The sequence below is a fragment of the Mustela erminea genome, chromosome 20 (assembly GCF_009829155.1).
Source record: "Mustela erminea isolate mMusErm1 chromosome 20, mMusErm1.Pri, whole genome shotgun sequence".
Classification (NCBI taxonomy): Eukaryota; Metazoa; Chordata; class Mammalia; order Carnivora; family Mustelidae; genus Mustela; species Mustela erminea.
In genome coordinates, this window is record NC_045633.1 from 5,648,122 (window position 1) to 5,670,641 (window position 22,520).

At 50.9% G+C, this 22,520-nt stretch overlaps 1 protein-coding gene across 4 annotated transcripts; it reads right to left on the reverse strand.

Moving 5' to 3' along the window:
* Positions 1 to 1,749: 1,749 nt before the first annotated feature.
* EARS2 (glutamyl-tRNA synthetase 2, mitochondrial) lies at positions 1,750 to 22,394 on the reverse strand. Of its 4 annotated transcripts, none has more exons than XM_032326729.1 (9): positions 22,203 to 22,394; positions 19,682 to 19,837; positions 16,358 to 16,547; positions 12,860 to 13,332; positions 11,431 to 11,539; positions 8,789 to 8,942; positions 8,537 to 8,667; positions 3,430 to 3,565; positions 1,750 to 2,988 (listed from the first exon to the last, which is right to left on the reverse strand). In XM_032326729.1, the coding sequence occupies exons 1-9, from the start codon at positions 22,339 to 22,341 to the stop codon at positions 2,908 to 2,910; spliced, it is 1,569 nt and encodes a 522-aa protein (XP_032182620.1). In that variant the 5' UTR covers positions 22,342 to 22,394; the 3' UTR covers positions 1,750 to 2,907. The 4 variants fall into 4 exon arrangements, with proteins under 4 accessions (XP_032182620.1, XP_032182619.1, XP_032182621.1 ...); XM_032326728.1 differs by having other exon boundaries at positions 1,750 to 2,991; positions 22,203 to 22,393; XM_032326730.1 differs by lacking the exon at positions 22,203 to 22,394 and adding an exon at positions 20,372 to 22,174 and having other exon boundaries at positions 1,750 to 2,991.
* Between the last annotated feature and the right edge of the window lie 126 nt (positions 22,395 to 22,520).

The window sequence follows — 22,520 nt, forward strand, 5'->3', positions numbered from 1 at the left end:
TAGGATAAAGGCAATGGGAATGAAATTCCAAATGTGGTTACAGAACGATCATTTTCTAGAAAAGATCCTGAGCGGCACAGAGAATGTGCTGAGGGGAAGGAACCAGTCTCCCTATTCAGTACGGTGGGCCCCCCTGCAGCCACGGTGCTATTGCAGGACTGTCCCACCGGTCACAGATGACTGAACCGTGTGTAGACAGCTGACCCTAAAGAGGCCCATAAGATTCCTCCTGGGAATCTGGACACGGAATGCTAGTTATCTAACTGGGAATGTAGGATAAGAGAGAATTCGGCTTTAGAGCTGGGGCAGTTGCTGGCCAAGTACAGAGAGAAAGAGAAAGCCGGCCTGCAGAGGGAAGAGGAGCGGAGTGGACCCAGCTGAAGGTTAGAGACTGTGGTCTGAGGGACAGAAGTGAGCTTCTTGGGTCCCAGCAGGTTGGCAGGTACAGATTTCATCTCTTGAAAGATCTAGCTGGAAGTCCTCCTGTTTGGATCTCTGAGAGTCCTAACTCTCTCTTCCTTTTGCAGTTCAAGTTAGTTTGGGGGGAGGGGAGCCTGCGTGGCATCTGCCTTCAGCTCAGGTCAGATCTCTGGGTCCTGGGATCAAGGCCTGTGTTGGGCTTCTAGCTCAGCGGGGCGCTGCTTCTCCCTCTCCCTCTCCTTCTGGCCCTCCCCCTGCTCCTTCTCTCTCTAAAATAAATAAATATATATATATTTTTAAAGTTAGCAAACAAGATCTTGTGTTTTTTTTTTTTTTTTAAGATTTTATTTATCTATTTGACAGAGGGAAAGATCAAAAGTAGGCAGAGAGGCAGGTAGGCAGAAAGAGAAGCAGGCTCCCTGCTGAGCAGATAGCCCAAAGCGGGGCTCGATGCCAGCACCCTGGGATCAGGACCTGAGCTTAAGGAAGATGCCTAATGACTGAGCTCAGGCTCCTCTAGTGCCAGGCAGTTTTAAGAACTTTCCATATAACATCTATTTTTATCCTTACAACTCTTTGAGAAAGGAAAACTTACCAGCCCCATTTTACAGATGAGGAAACTGAGGGACAGAAATCACATGGTGAGTGGGTGGTAGAACTGGCTTTTGGATCTAGAAATTGGCCTCCATGGCCTTTACCACTTCACTATGCTCTCAGAAGCACAGGGTGACAGACTTGAGGTTATTTCCAATGTGTGGAGTTCCTTCACACACACCCACAATACTGAGCAACCCCCCCCACCCCCGTCTGAAGACACATGCCACTTGTAGACAGCTCCCTCCAACTGAGGAAGGGGCAGCAGCTTTACCAACTCATAAGCCAGTTTCTTGTAACTATGCTTTGTGTTGTAGAAGCAGAGGCTCTGATGTCACTCTGCAGTTAAGAGTTGAACTTGACCCCGGATTGTCCTAAATCTGAATTTAAATCCTTGTTTTGCCTCACATTACCACCTCGAGACAGTTCATTAACTCCTCTGAGCCTCAGTTTCCCTACTTATAACACAAATAAGAATACCTCTCTTACAGAGTTGTGGAAACTAAATGGGGATGGACTACCGTGTTTCTCACTTGGAGGCTGGCTGCCACATGGGGAAACTCTACAGAAGCCCCAGTAGGGTCTTTCTTAAAACATTGTTATTTGGGGCACCTGGATGGCTCAGTGGGTTAAAGCCTCTGCCTTCAGCTCAGGTCATGATCCCAGGGTCCTGGGATCGAGCCCTGCATCAGGCTCTCTGCTCAGCAGGGAGCCTGCTTCCTCCTCTCTCTCTGCCTATTTGTGACCTCTGTCGTCAAGTAAATAAATAAAATCTTTAAAAAAATTGTTATTTTATTTATTCTTTTTCCAGTACGGTCTTTATACACAGCCATCATCACCCTTCCATTTCTATTTACCCCAGTATGAACATCTACTTCAGGGGTGCCTGGCTGGCTCAGCTGGAGGAGCATGTGACTCTTGACCTTGGGGTTGTAAATTCGAGCCTCATTTGGGGCATAGAAATCACTTAAATAAATAAATAAAAAGAACATCTTATTTCAGAAACCTGTAGACGAAGACTTACAATAATGGGCAGAAGGAAGAGGTAGACATGAAGAAAAAGGTGTGAAAGAGGCAGGGTGAAGGTCTCCAGCCCAAGGACAAGTCCTAGAGAACTGAGACAAGAAAGGGATGACCTTTAGAGAAGGAGAGACAGGACGGCCCCGTGCAAGGCCAAAGAGCAGTAGAAAAGGCAGCGCTCACCCTCGTCAGACGGTCACTTCGCCTCTCCCACGCCCCAGAGGGTCTGCCACCCAGTTCAGCCCTGCATGCACCAGCCACCCTGCCCTGCTCCACATCCCAATAGGCCCCGAGAACCGAGATCCAATGTCCAGGAAGCTGCCACACTGTTAAGGGCTGACCTGCATCCCCTCAACACTCACATGCTGACACCCTAACCCCCAGGACCTCAGGACATGACTGGATGTGGAAACAGGACCCCTAAAGTTGGGGTTAAGTTACAGCTAGGCCACCAGGATGGGCCTCACTCCAACCTGACCCACGTCCCTTCAAGGGGAGATGTGAACACCCAGAGAGACCCTGTGAGGACACAGAGAGGTGGCCGTGGGCAAGCCAAGGAGAGAGACTTCTGGGAAGCCCCACCTGCTGACACCTTGACCTTGGACTTCCAGACTCCAGAACTGTGAGAAAACCATTTTCTGTTGTTTCAGGCACTTGTCTGGCAGCCTGAGCCAAGTGTGAACCTGCCCCTAACCGGCGCCCTGTTAACGTGCCGTCCAGACCAGACGTGAGATGAGAAGAGGCCACAGAAGCAGCGTGCGCGCTCGGAGACTGTTTCCACGCGGCGTTCCTTCCACGAGCTTCCCTCTGAAGGCGGTTTCCGGGCCCGCCCAGGTTCCTAGGGCCGTCTCCACTCTCCTGCACATCCTCTCTCTAGCTGGAAAGCACCTTCTGTATCCGCTCCCGCACTTCCCTCACTCCCAAGGACACCATCATCTCGGCTACAGGGGGTCCTTGCTAAGAATGAAAAGAGAAAACATTGCCTCATTGCCTTAAACTGCCGAATGAGCGAATACCCAGGGAACCCCAGTGTTGCTGCCTGCACCCCAAGGGGCACAGTTAGCCTTCTACTGTCTTTACTTTCTGCGGCTGAGGCTGACTCCCAGGAGCCCGTGCTCTTGCCCCCCGCCCCCCGCCCCCGCTCCCCGGCCGTCAATGGCCAGCTCCAGGCAGGCCGGGAGTGGGTTTCATTCACTGCTGTGCCCACTGTACCCGACATGGTGCTTGCGCACAGTAGGCACTCCATAAATACTATCTGCTGAATGACTGAAGGGGACGATCCCGCGCCATTTGTCTTTGTATCCCCGGATCAGAGCTTACTGCCGGCCAGTGAATGTCAGCTGAATGGATGAATGGGGGGCTCCAGGGAACCATCCGGCCCATCTGCCCACTTACCAGCTGCCCGCTGAGGGCCACTCGGAGGACCCGCATCACAGTACTGTGTTTGGTCCCTTCCAGGCCTTCGGATACCTTCTTCAGTTTGCTATTCAGCATGTCCTGAGTAAAGCTTGTATCAGGTCCTTCTAAAAGCCTAGAAGAGAGGGGCGCCTGGCTGGCTCAGTTGGAAGAGCATGCTATTCTTGACCTCAGGGTTGTGAGTTCAAGCCCCATGTGGGGTGCAGAGATTACTAAAAAAATAAATAGGGGCGCTTAGGTGGCTCAGTTGGTTAAACGCCTGACTCCTGATCTCAACTCAGGTCTTGATCTTGGGGTTGTGAGTTCAAGTCCCATATGGGGCTCTACCCTGGGCATGGAGCCTACTTAAAAATAATAATAGTAATAAATAAATAAGCAAGCAAATAAATATATAAACTTAAAACAAAAAAAAAAGCCAACAAAAGACTAGAAAAGAGCCAGTCTATGGGGACCTGCATGGGCCAGTGGCCAGTACGTGAGAGGGAGGATTTCAGAAGATTAACAGTCAGCTGGGACTCTTCAGGCCTGTATTCAAGCCTGCTTGGGGGCGAAGGGAGGGAAGGAAGATCTACTATCCTCATCCCCATCCAAGCTGAGGAAGACAAACAACCAAGGGACCACATTCACAGATAATCCAAGCTCAATATAGGAAAACTCCATAATAGGAAATTTACTAATTTCTACCTCAATGTTAAGTGATCTCTATGCCTGTCTTCTCATCTGTAAAGTGGCTGCACCTCACAGGGCGCTGGTGGGGCTAAGTTAAAACTTGTCAGGAACTAAGTACATTCACTGCTTGAATAGACAGTAAGTACTCCAAAGTATTTGATCTGGTATTTCATTAAAAGATTAAGTAGCTGACATTTTTCTACCCAAGAGCTGAGGGACCTTGCGAGAGAATCTTCAAAACAAGAACAACAAAACGAACTTCAGAACAGGTTAGACACAGGACAGAAGAAGGAAGCTCTCTGGGAAATTCCCAGGAGGACTCCTGGGGATGAGGGGGAGGGGCGAACCGCACAGAAGTGCAGGAAGGACAGCAGGAGACGCCAGTGCCCTACCAGCACTGCCACCAACTTGCTTACAAACATGTTCTCCCTTCCTTCCTTCTTCTTTCTTCTCTTCCTTCCCTTTGAATTTTTAGGGCAGCAACCATGCCCCCTTGCCTCCAGTCTGGGACACGGTAAGACTTAGGCCTATCAGACCTGCACATCCATACTGGCCTTTATGAACTCCGCAGTGAAGTCACAGATGCCACCTTCCTGGTGGCCAGGAACAGCACCTCATGCAGCTACACGAAGAGAGAGGTGACCCCAGCCTGCATGCGCTTCCAGAAGGCCTTGTACTCGGCAGGCTGCTGCACTTGGACGTGATGAAGTAGGCCGGGGTGAAACAGTTCCCAAAGCGGGAGAAGGTCATGGTGTCCGCTGCCGGGGGCCACCGAGGACAGGTCTCCGTGTTAGCCGGCCTGGTGCCCCCTTCTTACTACAACCATTCTTTGCACACAGCTTGAGGCACTTAAGACCTAAAATGCAAGAGGCCAGCCACCTCGTTCCGCTTTCCTGGCAGGCCAGCTGAGATCCTCTCTCACGCGTGCGCTCGAGTTTCAAGAGACTCCCCAGGCACTCAGAACTGCACTTGCCAAAAAAGAACACTCATAACGACTCCGAGCTGGAGCAAAGGACAGGGGCAGGGTGGGGTGGGTCTGTTCGCCGGCGCCGTGCCAGTTTCCTCTGGCTACTACGGGGACTCCAAACTGGAAATGCTGCACAGGAGCTGGGGCTGGAGAGCTCTGCCAGCGCGGACGATCCACGAGGCCGACCATGATGCCGCCTGCGCACGTCGGGGTCCAGGGAGCCCCCTTCCAGGGCCGGGCTTCGTGAAGAGGGCTGCATTCAGCAGGAACGTGAAGAGACTGCGCTGCGGACTGACAGATTCCGTCCCTAACTCTAGTATTTGAGCAGCTGAGTTCCAACGGGACGCCAGAGTAACTATCCTTACCGCATTATTAACCGGGCCACGTGAGAACTGTTCCTTCCAAACTCCGGGAGACAAAATACGGAAAACATAAAACGTAGCGTGGGAAAAAACAGGTATTCTCCTCCACGTCACTGTGGGGAAGCAGGCTGCCAAGGAGCTGGTGAAAGAGTGACAGGCCCCAGGTGGCCAACAATGGCAGCTCTGGACACGTGAGAGCTGGCCCAGAGCTGGGCGTGGACACAGAAGGGAAATCTGGCAGCCCTGGGATGCTTGGGTATTGGTTTTCCTGCCTTGAGTGGGAGCCTCAGACTGTCTCTGAAGCCTAACCCTGTGGCAGGGATGGGGAGTTAAGGCATGGTCCTGGTGAATTAGAACTTAGAGCCCCTATGGTGGAATGCCCTAAATTAAAGGAGTATTAATAATAATGGCTCTTGGGAATTAATCCTGGAGATACACTTGCTAACCTGCTTAATGATGTCTATATGTGGCTATTCACTGCAGCATTGTTTGTAACAGCAAAATCTGGAAGCAGTCCAAATGTCTATCAGCAGGAAACGAGTTAAATAAATCATGGTAATGTGGTTTCATAACGGGATTGGTGTAGCTGCAGAAAACAATCAGAATGCTCTCTAAGCACTGAGCAGAACCACAAGTATCTTTTTTTTTTTTTTTTTGACAGACCTCTGTCTGTCACAAGTAGGCAGAGAGACAGGCAGAGAGAGAGAGGAGGAAGCAGGCTCCCCACTGAGCAGAGAGCCTGATGTCGGGCTCCATCCCAGGACCCTGGGATCATGACTTGAGCCGAAGGCAGAGGCTTTAACCCACTGAGCCACCCAGGTGCCCCTGATCCACAAGTATCTTAAGTGAAAAAGACAACACACCAGAAACACACCAAAGTGTTACCGTATTTTTGTGTAGAAAAGAAGGATCCTTGGGGCGCCTGGGTGGCTCAGTTGGTTAAGCGGCCGCCTTTGGCTCAGGTCATGATTCTAGGGTCCTGGGATCAAGCCCCGCATCAGGCTCCCTGCTTAGCAGAGAGCCTGTTTCTCTCTCTCTCCCTCTGCCGGTCGCTCTGCTTGCTTGTGCTCTCTGTCTCTCTGTCAAATAAATAAATAAACTCTTTAAAAAAAAAAGAAGGCTCCTTTAGATTTAACTAGGAATAGTAGTAGGTATGGACAGAGGGTTCTGGAACTGGGTGGATGGGGCAAGGATAAAAATGGGTTTCCCAATTATTTACCTTTTTTATACTTTCTAGGCTTTAGACCCAGGTTTGAGAGATCTGAATGTGTCCCTAACCAAAATATTACATCTAAAATTTAAGAACTTCTAAGAATGGAGCCATATACCCATATGGTTGAATACTCTGACATTACGCAAAGGAAACTGCTAACGGTGGTGCATTTCTGTCGGGGGCTAGAGGACAGACAACACATTTTTTGCTAATAGACCTTCTTGCACCATTTGTATGTTACTGTAATTTTTGGCTGCATGCTTATTTTCTTATCACTTCTCAATATTTTTAGGTTTCCGGGAATCAGGTGCTTTTCAAGCACTTTGCAGAGAAACATAAGGCCTTGTAGGCCCAGCCTACAAGGTTTGGGTTTGAATTCCTGCTCCTCCAACTTACTATTATTTTAGACAAGTTACTTAGCCTCTCTGCGTCTTGATTTTCTCATCTATAAAATGGGGATAACATTTTAACCTGCTCCTTCATTAGGTTGCTGTGAATTTAAGTGTGTATACACACACACACACACACACACACACACACAGCCCTCGCATGAATCTATGTACCTAACGTACAGAACGTATAAAACAGCCCACTGAGGGCATGTGCACAAGCAAACACTTATTACCTACTTTAATCTCTGCAATTAAGGCGGAAGGAGATAAGTGAAGAGGACACTGTGGGTTTTGCTGCCCACCATCCGTCTGTCTTCCTCCTGATAGCCCAAATCTTGGGGAATCGCCTGGCTCTCATTCTCAGCCCATGTGCCCTGGCTGGGGATCCATTTAGAACCCAGGAGAAGGATAAGCTAACCTGCACTGACTGGTACGTTACGCTCTCCAGGCTTTAATGACTGGTTCGGAGACAGGACAACAAGGCTAACCAGGCTGCATCGGAGCTCATCGCAAGACACGGCTGAGGCTCTGTGGTGTTGGCGCAGACACGAGAGGCTACTAATGCTCCCTTCCAGCGTTTCCCCTTTTCACAGGCAGAGAGAAAATTTTTTGCCAGCCTCATGGCTGCCAAGTTAAAAAAAATCGACACTTTCCAAACTCCCCTGTGGCTTGCTATGGCTGCCAAGACAGGCGTTCTAGTCAGCGGGATACGGGCAGAAATGAACGTGTAACCCGTAAGTCAGGTCTGGAAGGGGAAGGAGTGTCCTGTCCTTCCCTTGTCCTCCTTCTTGTTCTGGCTTAATTGTGGATGGTCTGTGAGCCACCATGTACCGCGTAGACCAGAGCAAAATCTAGGGACAGCAAGACCCTTGAGACATGGGAAAAGCTCTCCAGCCTCGGATGGCCACTTCCACATGGGTCAGCACTGTCCTCTCTGTCGTCTGATAGAGTCCCACCCTCCACCCACCCAGCACAGACTCCCTGCAGAGGAAGGAGCCAGCATGGAGAAGTGTGGAACAGAAGGTCAAAGGGACAGAGAGAGAAAAAGTAGGTCTTGATGACACAGTTTTGGCTCCTGCATGAGGCTTGGCTTAAGTCAGTTTGGTTGTACTTCTGTTCCTGTCGCGGTAAGGACTATAATGTCAACTTTACCTTGGAGACGAGGAAATGGGAGCTCAAAGAGGTGTGGTAAGTTGGCCACAGCGACGCCGTGTGGGCAGGAGAATAACCGGGTAAGTGGCGGTACTGGGAGGGAAGCCACGGGGACCCACTCCCAAAGCCCAAACATGCCGCCCCTTTCGGGGAGGGTCTGGGGTCCTCTGGGGAAGCCTCTCTTCCATACAGACCCAGTCAGCTCTGTCCAGACCCTCTTGCCAGCCATGGAGGCTGGTGCGGGGACCTCACAGTCAGCCCTGGGAGAAGGGTCCTGGGAGAGAGAGGGAAGTCGGGTGCAGAGCCTTGGGCTTGGCCTGTAGGAACTCACCCCAGCACACGCTTGGCAATCACATCCACCTTCTCTGAGAGGGGGCCCAGCTGTGCTCGGCCCACTGCAGGGCGAGTCCACAGGTAGGAGTATGCTGGCGAGACCAGATCCTGCAGGCGGCAAATGTGACCCTGGGTGGGGGGTAAGAGGCAGTCACTGGGAGTGCTGTGGACAGGGCTCCAACGCACTAGGACAGGCAGTGACGGGGCACCAGCCACTCCCTCAATCTCCTGCGACTCCTCAACGCCACACCTGTCTCAGCAGGATGATCCTTTCCACGTAGGCTGGGGCCAGGACCTCCCTGTCCTGAATCTGGTCCCCGAACGTCTCCTCCACCAGGGCCTGCAGCTTCCCCACCAGCTGGCGCCTCTGGGTCTCGCTGCTCACCAGCCGACAGAGGTGCAGCCTGTAAGAGAGGCCAAGGGACTGTCCTGACTCTGGCATCACCAGCCCCAAACCCTCTTCCCGCAGGGGAGCTTGTGGGGGTGGAAGCATGACACATTATGTGAGCTGCCCATCCCACACCCTGGAAACAATATACAGGAAAGGGATCTAGCCAAAGTCTGCAGCAGCCTGAGAGTCCCAAGCAACCCTGCGAGATATCCTGTTTTCATTGTTTCTAAAATAGGAGCTAACATTTTAAACAAGGAAGAGATCACATAAAAATAGAGATTTCTGGCCTCTCTCAGGAAATTTGAAGATCTGGCTGCAAAGGGCCCGCCTTCCTCACGCTTCAGTGGCTAGCATGGAGTGGAGAAGGCCCAGCTCACAGGCACAGAACACTCCAGTCTGCCTAGCCCTCTGCTCCCCAGGGCCTCTCCTGGCGGCCATCCTCCCCTATGCTGCTGGCCTGGCCTCTACAGACACCTGAGTTTACAAGACAGACTCTGCCGGTGTTGCCTCCTGGCACAGCTCTAAGCAGGGGGCTCTGGCACAAAAAGGCGGAGGTCAAGAATACGGACTTGGAGGATTCAAAGCCAGGGGACAGTTTGGAGGACAGATCTGCTTCAATCTAACGTTCAGAGTTAAAACGTTCAGGTTTTCTTATCAGTTCGAATGTTCACCTTTCTAGAATTCTCCTGCCTTGTTCCCTCTCTGGAAGCAGCCAAGCCTCCAAGCAGGCACTGTGAGTCCTCAGTCCCCTCGCTAAGCTGCCCTCACCCTGCCCCCAGCAATGTCAGAGGGACCTGAGGGCCAATCTGCAGGCACTTCACCCTGGTCTCTGGCGTGGAAGGTGGGCAGCAGCGGTGGGTATCTCCTGGGCTCTGGAACCGGACAGGCCTACGGATCAGACCAGCCCTGTGAGATGTCTGCAGCAAGTTACACGCACGCTCAGAGCCTCAGGATACTCGCCAATCACATGGGGATGATGGTGGGTGGGGGGCCTCCATCACAGGGCACTGTGCAGATTAAATGAGGGACCATCTGTAAAGCACAGAGCTCAAGGCCACTGGAGGCGGGCAGGGAGTCGGAACAGAGGCTCCCGTGTCAGTGGTAGAAGGAGGAGACCCTCTGGGAAGCTATCTAGAGCATTCAACGCTCCGAAAAACAGAACGGTTTTCTTACAAAGGAATTAATACCACATGCTGAAACTGTTCCTAAGACTGCCTTAGCAGCAAGAGGAGACAGTGGAAAGCAAGCAATTAAGGGACCCTAGTGGCCAAGCTTGAGATAACACTCATCCGGTCCAGGGCCCGGGAGGCAGAAGTGCTAACAGATGGTCTTTACTGTTACTACTCCCACCGCACCTCTAGGACTGCTGTGACAGCTATTACTGCCTTTACTACTAGCACTGACATAATCACAGCAGTGCTTGATGCTAGAAACATCTAAACGTGACAGCTTTACCTGCATTAGACCCACAGCCATCGGTTCCAACACTGCATCTCCTCCCTGATTCATACTGAGCAAAGCCCACCTCTACCTTCCTCTGGCTGCCCTCATGCTCCGGGGGGGACTAGAATGGGTCACCAGCTATCTCCCCAGTCCTGTCTCCATTTCCCTGAGACACTGCTTCCCCTATAATCAGGTAGCGTATAAGTTACATTCGCTCCGGAATGCCCCACTCAAGAGAAGCCTGCTGTTTACTGTGTGAACTTGGGCTAGTCATGGGACTGCCCTAGGTCTCAGTTTCTGCATCTGCAAAATAGAGCTTAGTCGGGCAACCGACCTCAGAAGTCCAACGGTAGAAATAAATGAAGTAACATCCTTAAAACACCTGCAGTCCATGTGAATTCTCTGGGCTCACACAAGTAAAGCACTGAGAAGCCTGTTTCCAAACCAGTGCTCAGGAGAGGGCACTGAGTCCCTTGTCCCTTAAGTACACCTCTGTCCGCTGGCTTTACCACTGAGGCCCTTAGACGGATATGTCAACAGTGATCTGAACCGTAACTGGGTTTATTAGTTTGAGTGAAGAACTACGTGAAATGTACAACAGGTGCCACGAGACAGTGCTCATTCACCGCTGGCTGAGGGAGGTGGGGGGTGATTCCAAGATGAAGATCCCCCTTCTCCAGGCCGTGGTTAACAGAATCCAGGCCCGGGATGGGTGGGACAATAGCAATGACAAAAACAGCACCTACCACTTACTGAACACTTTCTATGTGCCAGAGGCTGCGCAAGGACTTTGACGCAACATTTAATTTTATTGAACTCTCAAGGCAATTGCACAAGGTGGGTCCTGTTATCAGCCCCATGTTCAAGAAGAGGAAAGAGAGGGAGCTTAGGTGACTTACAAACTTTGTGTCAGGTCACAGAATGTTAGACACCTGAGCCCACAGTCAAATCAGGTCCATGTGACTCCAAAGCCTGCTAGACCCTTTGCCCCGGGGACCCATCATCATCGAGAAAGCCCTTTCCCACCAGCTGCCCCCCACCACAGGTTTCCCACTCACCTGTTGAATTCTGGAAGCTTCTCCAGGTCCAACAGGGCTGAGTGGCAGGTGACTCGGGTCAGGTCAAACTGTGTTATCAACTCCGGCAAGGTCCTGCCCATCTGGTTCTCTGCAAGCAGACATGCCCAGCCTCAGCCCCCTGCCTCTCCTTTCAGTCACAAGGCAGGCTGGGTGAGCACCTTCTGGGCTCCCCACTGCATTCCAACTGAAGGGATTTACCTTCTAGCTCTTTTTTAGATCAAGGGCTCGAATGAGCTCTCATTTGCAGAAAGGATTCTGTCACTCAGAAAGAAACAAGTTTGAAAACAATCAGGCTAAATGACCCTCACTGCCCCCAAAGATGCGAGCCGCAGGACAGCAGTGCCTGGAGACTGTGATTCCACTGCTCTGGGATGCAGTCTGAGCATCAGTGCGCTTTACAGGCCTCCCAGGAGACTCCTAAGCATAGGCAGGGTTGAGAACTACTTTGCTGGGAGCCCCTCCTCCTGAGCAGCAGCCCCGCCCCATACAGTCGGTGGGCAGCGCGGTCAGGCCCGGGCCTCAAGGGGGCCTCTGCCATGTCCCTTACAGGCTGTGTGACTTTAGCAAACCTCTCTGAGCCGCTCAATTCTCTTAGAAATAGCAGTGATAATACATACCTCCCAAGGATATTTCAAGGAGCAAACCAGGTAACAGCAGAAGGAACAATAAGCAGACTACCACTGCCGCATTTTTCAGAAACCCCCTCCACAAAGAGGTCACCCTAATTTGCTGCTGCTTTAACCTCTGGGTTCTAAGTCTTGGGCCAAATAAAGGCTCAGCTGGAGTAAACTAGGGTCATAGTAAGCTTTGTAATACTACTGGAACTTATACTTGTCACAGTGGTAGTAATATAATTGTCATCATCGTAAGATCTGTAATTTTCGGGGGCCTGGGTGGCTCAGTTGGTTGAGTGGCTGCCTTCAGCTCAGGTCATGATCCCAGGGTCCTGGGATTGAGCCCTGCCTTGGGCTTCCTGCTCAGTGGGGAGTCTGCTTCTCCCTCCCCCTCTCCCCCTCCTCCTGGCTCATGCTGTCTAATAAATAAATAAAATCTTTAAAAAAAAAAAAGGAAAAAAAAGATCTGTAATTTTCGTGCTTACTGCGTGGCAGACACTTGGCTGGCTGCCTTGTACTCATGAACTCAGTGCATCCTAACCCTATGAGGGAGTCACTTATCCCCATTTTACAGATGAAGCAGGCGAGGCTCAAGACTATAGCTCCTTAAGAGCAGGGGTTACATCTATCTTGTTCGCTATTGTAGCCCCAGCACTTAACACAATTTCTGGTTCAATAAACACAAGAATGAACTTGGGCAGGCTGCAGGTGGCAGCAGCCAGGGCTGAAGACCAGGCAGGCCTGAACCAAAGCCCCCCCTCTCCTCGCTGCTGGAATCTCCCAGGGGTGGGTACCTGCAAACCCCGAGCCACAGTTGGTGATGATATCAAGCAAGGCATCCGGCAGGAAGTTGGCGGCCGCGAAATGCTCCAAGAAAATGTCCCCCTGCCTCTTGGACAGCTTGCTGCCATCCCTGTTGAGCAGCAGGGGCAGGTGGGCAAAGCGAGGAGGCTGCCAGCCCAGGGCCTGGTAGAGAAGCAGATGCTTGGAGGTGGAGACCAGCCACTCGGACCCACGCAGCACGTGGCTGATGCCCATGTGGTGGTCGTCCACCACGCAGGCCAGATGATACGTGGGGAAGCCATCGCTTTTCAGGATGACTGGGTCCCCCTCCACATTTGCCACCTCATGCCGATTCCAGCCGTACACCAGGTCCTGGAAGGCTGGCGCTTCCCCCTCCAGGCGGAAGCGGATCGCAGGTTTGGGGCCTTGGGCTAGCTTCTGGGCCACCTGCCCCTGGCTCAGGTTCCGGCACCTGTTGTCATACCTGTCAGGAAGCAGAGTAGCACAGTAGCTCAGGGTACCAAAGACACAGGTGAGTTCTGTCTTCATCTCTGATAGTTAGATAAGCTTGGCAAGTCCTTTACTTCTCTAGCCTTCTTTCCAGTCTCGAACAGGCATAAGAGGGCTATGGCGGAAAACCGAGTTAGATAACAGCACAGCAGACACTTACGCCCACCTGCCAACCTGTCCCTCTTCGTTAGCGAGGAAATGGAGAAATGCAGAGTCCCAGGGGCGGAATCATTGCTGGTGTAGCCGATTGTGCAATCTCTTTCCCCCATGCCAGCCGCTGGGCCAGGCAAGACCACTATACTCAAAGGGGAGGTTAGGGTCCTCGGAAAGGAGTGAAAGCCACAAGAGGAAAACCCCCTTTTTTATTCCTTGCCTTCCGCTTCTGTGCTCTTTAGCTGTTGTCCTATGAGGAGAGACGCTTGGGGCTACTGAAGCACCGTACAACAGATAGGGGGTGGGGCAGGGGAGGCGGGAGGAGCCGAAATATAGCCCTGATGTCTTGAAGCTGCTGGTTTTATCCTTGAGTCTCTCACCTCCAGACTTCTTTTTTTTTTCTGGGAGGGTGCAAAAAGTGGTCTTATTAAAGCACAGGGATAGGACTCATGGGCAGAAAGAGCTCTTGCCTCACCTCCAGATTTCTGCAAAGTAAGTGGCAAATGTCTGTCAGTTATGCCCTGGCTACTCCAAGTATGGTCTGTGGACTCCCAGTAGCAGCCCCACCAAGGAGCCTGTCCGAAATGCAGCATCCCGGGCCCCATCCCAGACCTGGTGGATCTGAGTCTGTGTGCTGACTAGATCCCCAGGTGAGCTGTCTGCACGTTAAAGTATGAGAAACTCTGGCTTGTCCCTTTATTTTTCTTTATTTTTTTGTAAACTCTACCCCCGGGATGGGGCTTAAACTCATGACCCTGAGATCAAGAGTCGAGTGCTCCACCAACAAAGCCAGCCCGGTGCGCCTGGTTTGTCCCTTTTCCACGCGGCATTCCATTACTTGCTCCCCAAAGCATCTTTTTTTTTTTTTTTTTTTTAAATTACTTATTTATTTGACAGACAGAGATCACAAGTAGGCAGAGAGGCAGGCAGACAGAGAGAGAGGAGGAAGCAGGCTCCCTGCAGAGCAAAGAACCCGATGCGGGGCTTGATCCCAGGACCCTGGGATCATGACCTGAGCCGAAGGCAGAGGCTTTAACCCACTGAGCCACCCAGGCACCCCTCCCCAAAGCATCCTGATAGAAAACGTAAAGCTTGAAAACACACTCCTTAACACAGTGCTAAGTGTTCAATCGGTAAATGGCTGCATGAATTCCATGACAACTTGACCATGATTTTAAAAGAGAACCTTCTGCCAACGGAGAAGCAGACTGTTTATAATAAAAGAGCAATGCTGCAATGAGGGGCACGTGGGTGGCTCAAGTTTGATATCAAGTTTGTGACTTCAAGCCGCACAGTGCCTGTGGAGCCTTGGCTCAGTCAGGAGAATGTATGTCTCCTGATCTGGAGGTTATGAGTTTAAGCCCCATTTTGGTATAGAAATTATTTAAATAAACGTAAAAAAAGTTTTTAAAATTCTTTAAAAATAGGGGTGCCTAGGGTAGCTTGGCCAGTCAAGCATCTGACTCTCGATTTTAGCTCAGGTCTTGGTTTCAGGGGCACGAGATAAAGCCCCATCTTGGGCTCCGTGATCAGCATGCAGTCTGCTTGGGTTTCTCTCTCTCTCTCTGCCCCTCCACCCACCCTCCCTGCATGCGCATGCCCATGCATCCTCTCTCGCAAACAAAAAAAATAAAAAGATAAATAAAAATAAAATTATTTAAAACCAACCAAATAAATAAATGACTAGAACGCAGGTGTCCTGCTGCCACTGCTGATAGGGCCACAGGGACAGTGTCAAGGGCCACAGGGACAGTGTCTATCAAAGCTCCAAACTGGCCCAGGAGTTCCGCATTTGGGAAGGTCTCCAACAAATGCTCCGCATGTGCACACAACCATGTATGTCCCCGTGATCCACCCCAGCTCTTCTGTTAGAACTACAGATTAAAAATGGCAGAAAGATTCCCTAGTAAGAAACTGGTTAAGGGCAGGTACCTCTGTACAGCTGAATATTGCCCAAGCCAAAGAAAAAGCCTATGGGCCAGCGCAGACTGGGTCTCCTCGAGATGGTTAAGTGGGAACGGGAAGTTGCCCAGTCTGCATATTGTGTGCTGCATTGGAACGTGGGGAGAAGAGAAACAATACACATTTCTCAGGGTCTACGTGGAGTGTCTCTGGAGGAGACTTAAGAAACTTCTAACAGCCATTTGTCTATGGCAAGAGCAACTGAGTGGCCAGAGTCAGGGTTCAGAAAGATCTCTGCATCTGTATCTCTCTGGACCTGAAAACATTTTACTTCCTCAGAACAACCAATAATTGCAATGACACGTTAGTATTGCCCGAGAGCTAATGTGGCAGGCAGCTCTGTCACAGCCTCCGTGAGCCCCGTCTCCAGGGTCTCTGCCCCTGCGGCATCCCCTCGTCTGGAGTGCAGGATGGACCTATGGCTGCCTTCTTATGAACAGAATGCAGCAGAAGTGATGAGATGTCACTTCCTTGATTTGGTTACGAAAAGACTCTGGCTTCTGTCTTGCTTGCTTTCTTTTGCTTTCCGTCTGACTCACTCGAAGAGAAGCCAGCTGCTGTGCCAGGAGCTGTCCTGTGCATGGCAAGGAGCTGGCATCTCCTGGCAACAGCCAGCACAGCCCGAGGTCTGCCAACAGCCTCACGAGAGACACAGAAGCAGATCCTCCAAAAGCCAAGCGTGGAGAAAACCGCAAACCTGGCCCGAACCTTGACTGGAGCTTTGCAAAAGACCCTGAGCCGAGGGAGCTGGCTAGGCTGAGCCCAGGCTCCTGACCCACACAGGCCATGCAGTGACCACAGTCTGGGGGTGATCTGTTATGCAGCAACAGCCCAGGGACATACACAACTTTGGGCAAGAAACCTTGAGAGGATGGGATTCTCACCGGGGTGTCTGGTGGTTCCTTAGGGCCTCCTTCTTCAGGAGCTCCAGCCGCTGCGGTGAACAGAAGCAGGGGTAAGCGGCGCCGGACTCCAGCAGCGCTTCTGTGGCCCGGGCGTATAGCTCGAGACGCTGGGACTGCTGGTAGGGCCCAACAGGACCTCCCCGGCGGGGACTCTCATCAGGCGGGATGCCTGTGACAGCAAGAGACCATGATCACCATATACTAATAATGGGGGCACCAGGGTGGCTCAGTCATTAAGCGTCTGCCTTCGGCTCAAGTCATGATCCCAGGGTCCTGGGATCGAGCCCCACATTGGGCTCCCTGCTTGGCGGGAAGCCTGCTTTTCCCTCTCCCACTCTCCCTGCTTGTGTTCCCTCTCTTGCTGTCTCTCTCTGTCGAATAAATAAATAAAAACTTTAAAAAACGAATAATAATAATAATGAAGATGCTTGCAGCACTGGCTCCTGGGCACTGTCTGATGTGCTGCAGGCATACAGGAAAGCTTGTGATCCTCAGGGCAATCCTCGAGGTCATTACTATTGCGATTTTCCTGGTACAGATAAGCTAAGAGATAAGAGAGGCTAAGGGTTCAAGGTCGTGGGGCCCGACAGATGAGGAATCACGGAGGCACCTCTGCAGTCCATGCTCTTGACTGCGCTTCCTTTCCATCCATTGGTCCCCAGGGCGCAGGAGGGCAGCCCAGGCCTGGAACAGCCCTCAGGAGAAGGAAGCATGGGTTGGGGCACAACCCGGCAGGCCCCAGCCGGACTCCTGGTTCTGCGTCTGAGAAGCTGTGCAGAGGGATCCTGAAGATGTGGGACCCCTTTCGTGGCCTAACCATAACATGTTCAGCACTTGGAATGCCCCAGGGCTTAAGAGTGGTTCCACTAGGGGAACTGAAAATGTATGTTCAGGTTAAAAACTAGTAAGTAAACGTTCACAGCAGTTCCAATTCATTGGACTCAAAAAAGTGGGGCGCCCAAGTGGCTCAGTGACACGTCCGACTCTCGATTTCAGCTCAGGTCATGATTTCAGGGTCATGAGACTGAACCCCGAGTTGGGCTCTGTGCTCAGCAGGGAACCTGCTTGAGATTCTCTTTCTCCCTCTGCCTCTCCCCTTGCTCTCTCTCTAAAATTAATCTTTAAAAAAAAAAAAAGTCGAAAAAGTGGAAATAATCCAAATGCCCAACCACTGACGAACAGAAGGTGGTATTTTCATACAATGAATATTATTTGGTCACAAAGAGGAATGAAGTAGTGACATGTGCTGTAGCACCAAACCCCCTCTGCTAAGGAAAAGCCAGTCACTAAAAGTATGTATTATCTGGTTTCATCTACCTGAGAGTGTCCACAATTGGCAAATTGCACAGAGAGAAAATAGATTAGCGACTGCCAGGGGCTGAAAGGAAGCAGGAATAGGAGTGACTGCTAATAGGGCAGGATTTTGTTTTGGGAAGATGGAAATGTTCTGAAATTGGATATTGGTGATGGCTGGCATACCACAGCGAATATACTAAAAAAACCACTGATTTGTACACTTTGAAATGGTGAATTTCCTATCAGGTGAATTATATGTCAATTACAAAATAGTAACAATAATTAAAAAACCCCACAGAAAGCAAAAACAAAAACAAACCAAAAAACAAAAAACACAGAGTGACTCCTGAAGCAGGAAGCTCTAGAAATCAGCCACTCCCTCTGCCTCACCACAAGGCTAGGGGGTGGTGTGGGGGAGCTCTGCTGAGGCACTGCAGGCCATGCTCACGAAACTATGCCACACCAGGGGCTCAGAGGGTGGGACCTGTTCATCGCTGTACTGCTTGTGTCTAGTACAGCACCCGACGGGTCGCAGGCGCACCCTGAAATCCAAGTTTTCATCCTGCTCTGCCTGGTGCTACCTGGTTTGGCTCTGGCCAACCCGTCTTCACATGTGCAGTCCCTCTGCTCCTCTCACTGTGCTTGGGCCACACCGGCGTCTTCGCCGCTCCTCTAACACACCCTACACTTTCCTGCAGCAGGGCCTTCCTATCTGCTCTGCCCTCTTGTTTTGAACAGTCTTCGCCCAGGTAACCACATGGCTGGCCCTTCATTGTGCAATCTCGTGCTTTCAGGTCATCTCCTCCGAGAAGACCACCCTGACTGAGACAGCACCCTTCCCTGCCAGTTCCCCAACCTGTTACCCTTGTCTCCACAGCACTCATCAACACTTAATGTCACAGTGAGGAGAAATTAATCTGTTCATCTGTCCTCCCCTATTTACTGGGCACTGGTCTCTGTTCAGGGCTGGAACAGGACCCTCATTATAGTAAGTGATCTTCATGAATGAATTCCTTTATTCAAGTAATTGGTTTTTTAAAAAAAAGATGTTATTTTTTCATTTGAGAGAGAGAGAAAGCATAAGCAGGGGAGGGAGGCAGAGGGAGAGGGAGAAGCAGACGCCCCGGGTGAGCTGGGAGCCTGACATGGGGCTCAATCCCCAGGCCCCAGGATCATGACCTGAGCTGGAGGCAGACGCCTACCCATTTGAGCCATCCAGACACTCCTATTCAACTAATCCTGATTAAGCATCTACTATAACATTCTATGACAGAAGGCACAAAGGAAATCGGTGACTGCCCTTTGAGAACCCAAAGTCTCGTTAATAGTTTAACTGAGAATAAGATACACATCTCATAAAAGTCTTGGTATTTTTCCTTGTGGAGCGTAACTGGTAATACCTGCCCTGAAAGACGACTGTTGACCCAGGGAACATACACTCCTTCTTGTCCTCCTGGTATCTAGGAGGCCTCTGGATTAAATGTCCCCTAAGACTGATTTTAGAGGCTGCACACATTTTGTTTGGCTCACACAATGTGGTTTTTTAAAAAAAGAAAAATCTGGGCTCAAGTTTAACAATGGGAAGTATTCATTAAAAAAAAAAAAAAAAAGTAATAAAAACCTGGTTTTCTGGCTCCTCTGGGAAGTGAGAAGATTGAACGAACTGGGCCAGCATTCCCACACGGGAACAGGGGGCGGGAGCTTTCTCCTGCTCACTACAGGCCGCGCCTCTCCAGCTCCATCTTATGCTTGGCCTGTGTTTCCTGTCGGCTCCCAGCAGGACCTGAAATCCTGAGGTAAGAACAGGAACCCCAGAACAGCCTCGGAGCTTTTCCTCAGGGAGCTTCAGCGTGTTTTAGGGAGGCACATGCCACCCGAGGCAGCACAAATGTACCCATCTCTCCAGGAAGTCCTCATTCTCCATCTTGGGCCCCATGAGGCCCCTTGAGCTCCTCTCCCTGCTCCCTCTTCCCCTTTGGAGGAGGGTCCTTCCCCGGCCTGCCTCACCTGCCCACTCCAGCATGTCCTCAATATTCTCCGCTGCCCCAGGCACAAGGCGGGTCTGATCCGTGTCCTCCAGCCTAAGGATGAAACTCCCCTGGTGCTTCTTGGCAAAGATATAGTTGTACAAGGCAGTGCGGAGGCCACCCAGGTGCAAAAAGCCTGAGAAAAGAAGAGAACAGCTCAGACAAGACAGGGAAGATGAACTGACTAGCAAGCCCCGCTTGGAACAGGATGTCCCAGGGAGTATCAAAGCTCAATAAACAGCTACCCCATCCCATCTGTCTAACCAGGACCGAGTCAGATGGCCACAGAGGACAGGAGTGGTCCACTCGCTTAGCCCCTCATCCTGGAAGTAGCAGACACGTCTTACAGCGTGTGATGTTGTAAAGACTCCAACTCTCCCCAGCTGCACCCTCTGTTCTATTTTGAGATTTGCTTCAAGGCCAAGTTTTACACAAATGAGGACAAGCAGAGGATTATCCACGGAAACCATATCACATGCACACTTAATGTGTGCAAATTCAACAATGTGCTTGGGTTAAAAAAAATTAATTACAAACTGAAGATATCATACAATTACATTTTGCATATACTCTGATTTTCATCTGAAGTTTGACCTTAAGCAATAAGCAAAAGTAATAGTTGATTCCACTGTATTTCTCTTCACCTGAGTTCAAACTCCTAAGATTTTACCTTTCCATCATTCCTGGCTGAAAGATTCACATTAAGCATTTTGCCATTTCCCCTTATCCTGTCTTCTCTTGTCCAGGCCACAGCCCCGTCTCCACGATGAGCTTCTCTGCATTTACAGGAACAGGAGGCAGCACAGGACACGAAGGCCTCTTCTGTAGTCAGGTAAACTCCCATTCAACACTGATTATGTGTGACTTTCTGCTAGTTATCGCAAAGCTACCACAAAATCAGTGGTCCCCAAGATGGAAGATGGGGGTTCGGTAATTGAAAGAAAGATCTCTTAAATCAAATAAATGTGGATTTAAATTCTGCATCCATTTATTGATTGCTATCCCTTGGGCACTCTACTTCACTGGTCTGAGCTTAGTCTCATCTGTTAGAGATTAAAAACAAAAAATGGAAACCTCCTTTACACAGCTGTTGGGAGACCTAAATATTGATCGAAGTACAGCTTTCCATTAATTTTAGCAATAAGTGATCTCAGTTGCTTGATAATTCTATCTGTCTGTAGTCAACAGCCTTTTCCATATGCAAATCAGCAAGGAAAATGAGAGCTATAATAGAGAATATTGTTTATTAAGCTCTAGGAGTACCAGTCCTTGCGAAGTGCCTCAGCTGCATTAGCGCAAACCCATGAGGCAGGTACCATCACTAGCCGTGTTTGATAGAGAGTAAAGCTCAGAAGCTCAGAAAGGATATGCAATTTGCCCATGTCACACAGCTGAGAAGTGGCAAAACCAGCAATCCCAGGCTTTGGCACCCAGCTACTGAGTGCTCTGCAAAGAAGGTGTAGACCAATGCTGGTCTGCAAACTGTTGCCAGTTCACAACCACGAAGGGAAACGGAGCATAAATGTTTAGAAACTTAATAGCAATCTGACAGAGTAACTTTGTATCGGTGAACCCAATAAAAATAGGCTCACATTTTGTATGCTTTTAATAATTCTCCTCTTACTCATTTATATTGGTTCTATAAAAATACTGATCCATAATCGTTTGGGAGTTCAGAACCAGTCCTGTCACAATGGTTTGAGAAGCCGACTGCCTGCAGTGAAAGATCCTGTCACTCTGTGTAGCTGGGGTCTTGTCACACAGGGAAGCCTTACATGCGGACCCTAAGGTCCAGAATGAGAGGCACGCTCTGTGTTGAGAGGGCAGGTGGCGGGCTCCTTGAGAAAAAAAAAAAACCGGGGGAACTAGCGGGGAGGCTCTAACAAGATCTCCACTAGGGTAAACAATGAGCGCCCTGCCTCACTCTCTGGCTTGCTGAGCACCAACACCACTAACCACAGGGCCTTGCACCTGCAGCTTCCTCTTTCCTCCTACAGGCTTCTGGGCGGCTAGCTGGTCTTTGGGTTCTCAGCTCAAATGCTACGTCCTCAACAAGGCCTTCCTGAGCTTCCTACCTAACCGTCGGGTCCCTACCCTGCTTCATTTCTCACATGGCCCATGCGATTGTCTAAAGGCAGTTCCTTTTGCACGTGGTTTGTCGCGGCCACTCCCGTGTAGGCTTCTTGAGAACCGGAGCCTTGCGTGCCCGATGACCACTGTGTGCCAACGCCTAGGACCGTACCTAGTACACGGTCTGTATTCGATACACATTTACTGAGTACGCGAATGAGAGACCTAAAGGGATGGCACACAAAGAACTTCCTGGCTGTATGAGTAATTTACGCTCGTGGACCTGCTTCTGCCTCTGTAAAATGGGGTCTCGCTGCACCCCCACCCCCACCCCGGTCAGACTCCACCGGAAGGGATTCGTCCGGGAACATTCAGGGGGCGGGCACGGGACGGGGGACATCGACCTGCAGCGTCACGTCCGCCAAGGTTACCTGTGGGACTGGGGGCGAACCGCACCCGCACCACAGCCCCGGGATCAGTGCCCAGGCTGGCCTCGCGCCGTCCCATGGGCCGGCCCGAGGCCGCAGGGTGCCTCGCCGACTGCAGCAACCTCTTCAGGAGCACCGCCATGTGGGATGGAAGCGCACACGTGGGCTTCCCCGTGCATCACTTCCGGGGCCTCTCCCAGCCAATCCGCTTCTGCCACAGAGGGCGCGGCCCCGCCCCTTAAAGGCGCAGTTCTCCTAGTTTGCAAGTCCACGCCCCCCAGCGCGGCTGCGACCCCCCCCCCTCGGCCTCTAGGGGGCAGA

What these genes read in the sequence shown, in the direction of transcription:
- EARS2 (XM_032326728.1), bottom strand. Translation starts at nt 22,341, where the DNA reads ATGGCGGTGCTCCTGAAGAGGTTGCTGCAGTCGGCGAGGCACCCTGCG. An exon ending in AAGCTTCCAGAATTCAACAG is followed by an intron (nt 8,943 to 11,430) that starts GTGAGTGGGAAA and finishes CCTCTCTTACAG; the next exon opens with GCTGCACCTCTGTCGGCTGG. An exon ending in GGATCATCCTGCTGAGACAG is followed by an intron (nt 8,668 to 8,788) that starts GTGTGGCGTTGA and finishes CCCCCCACCCAG; the next exon opens with GGTCACATTTGCCGCCTGCA.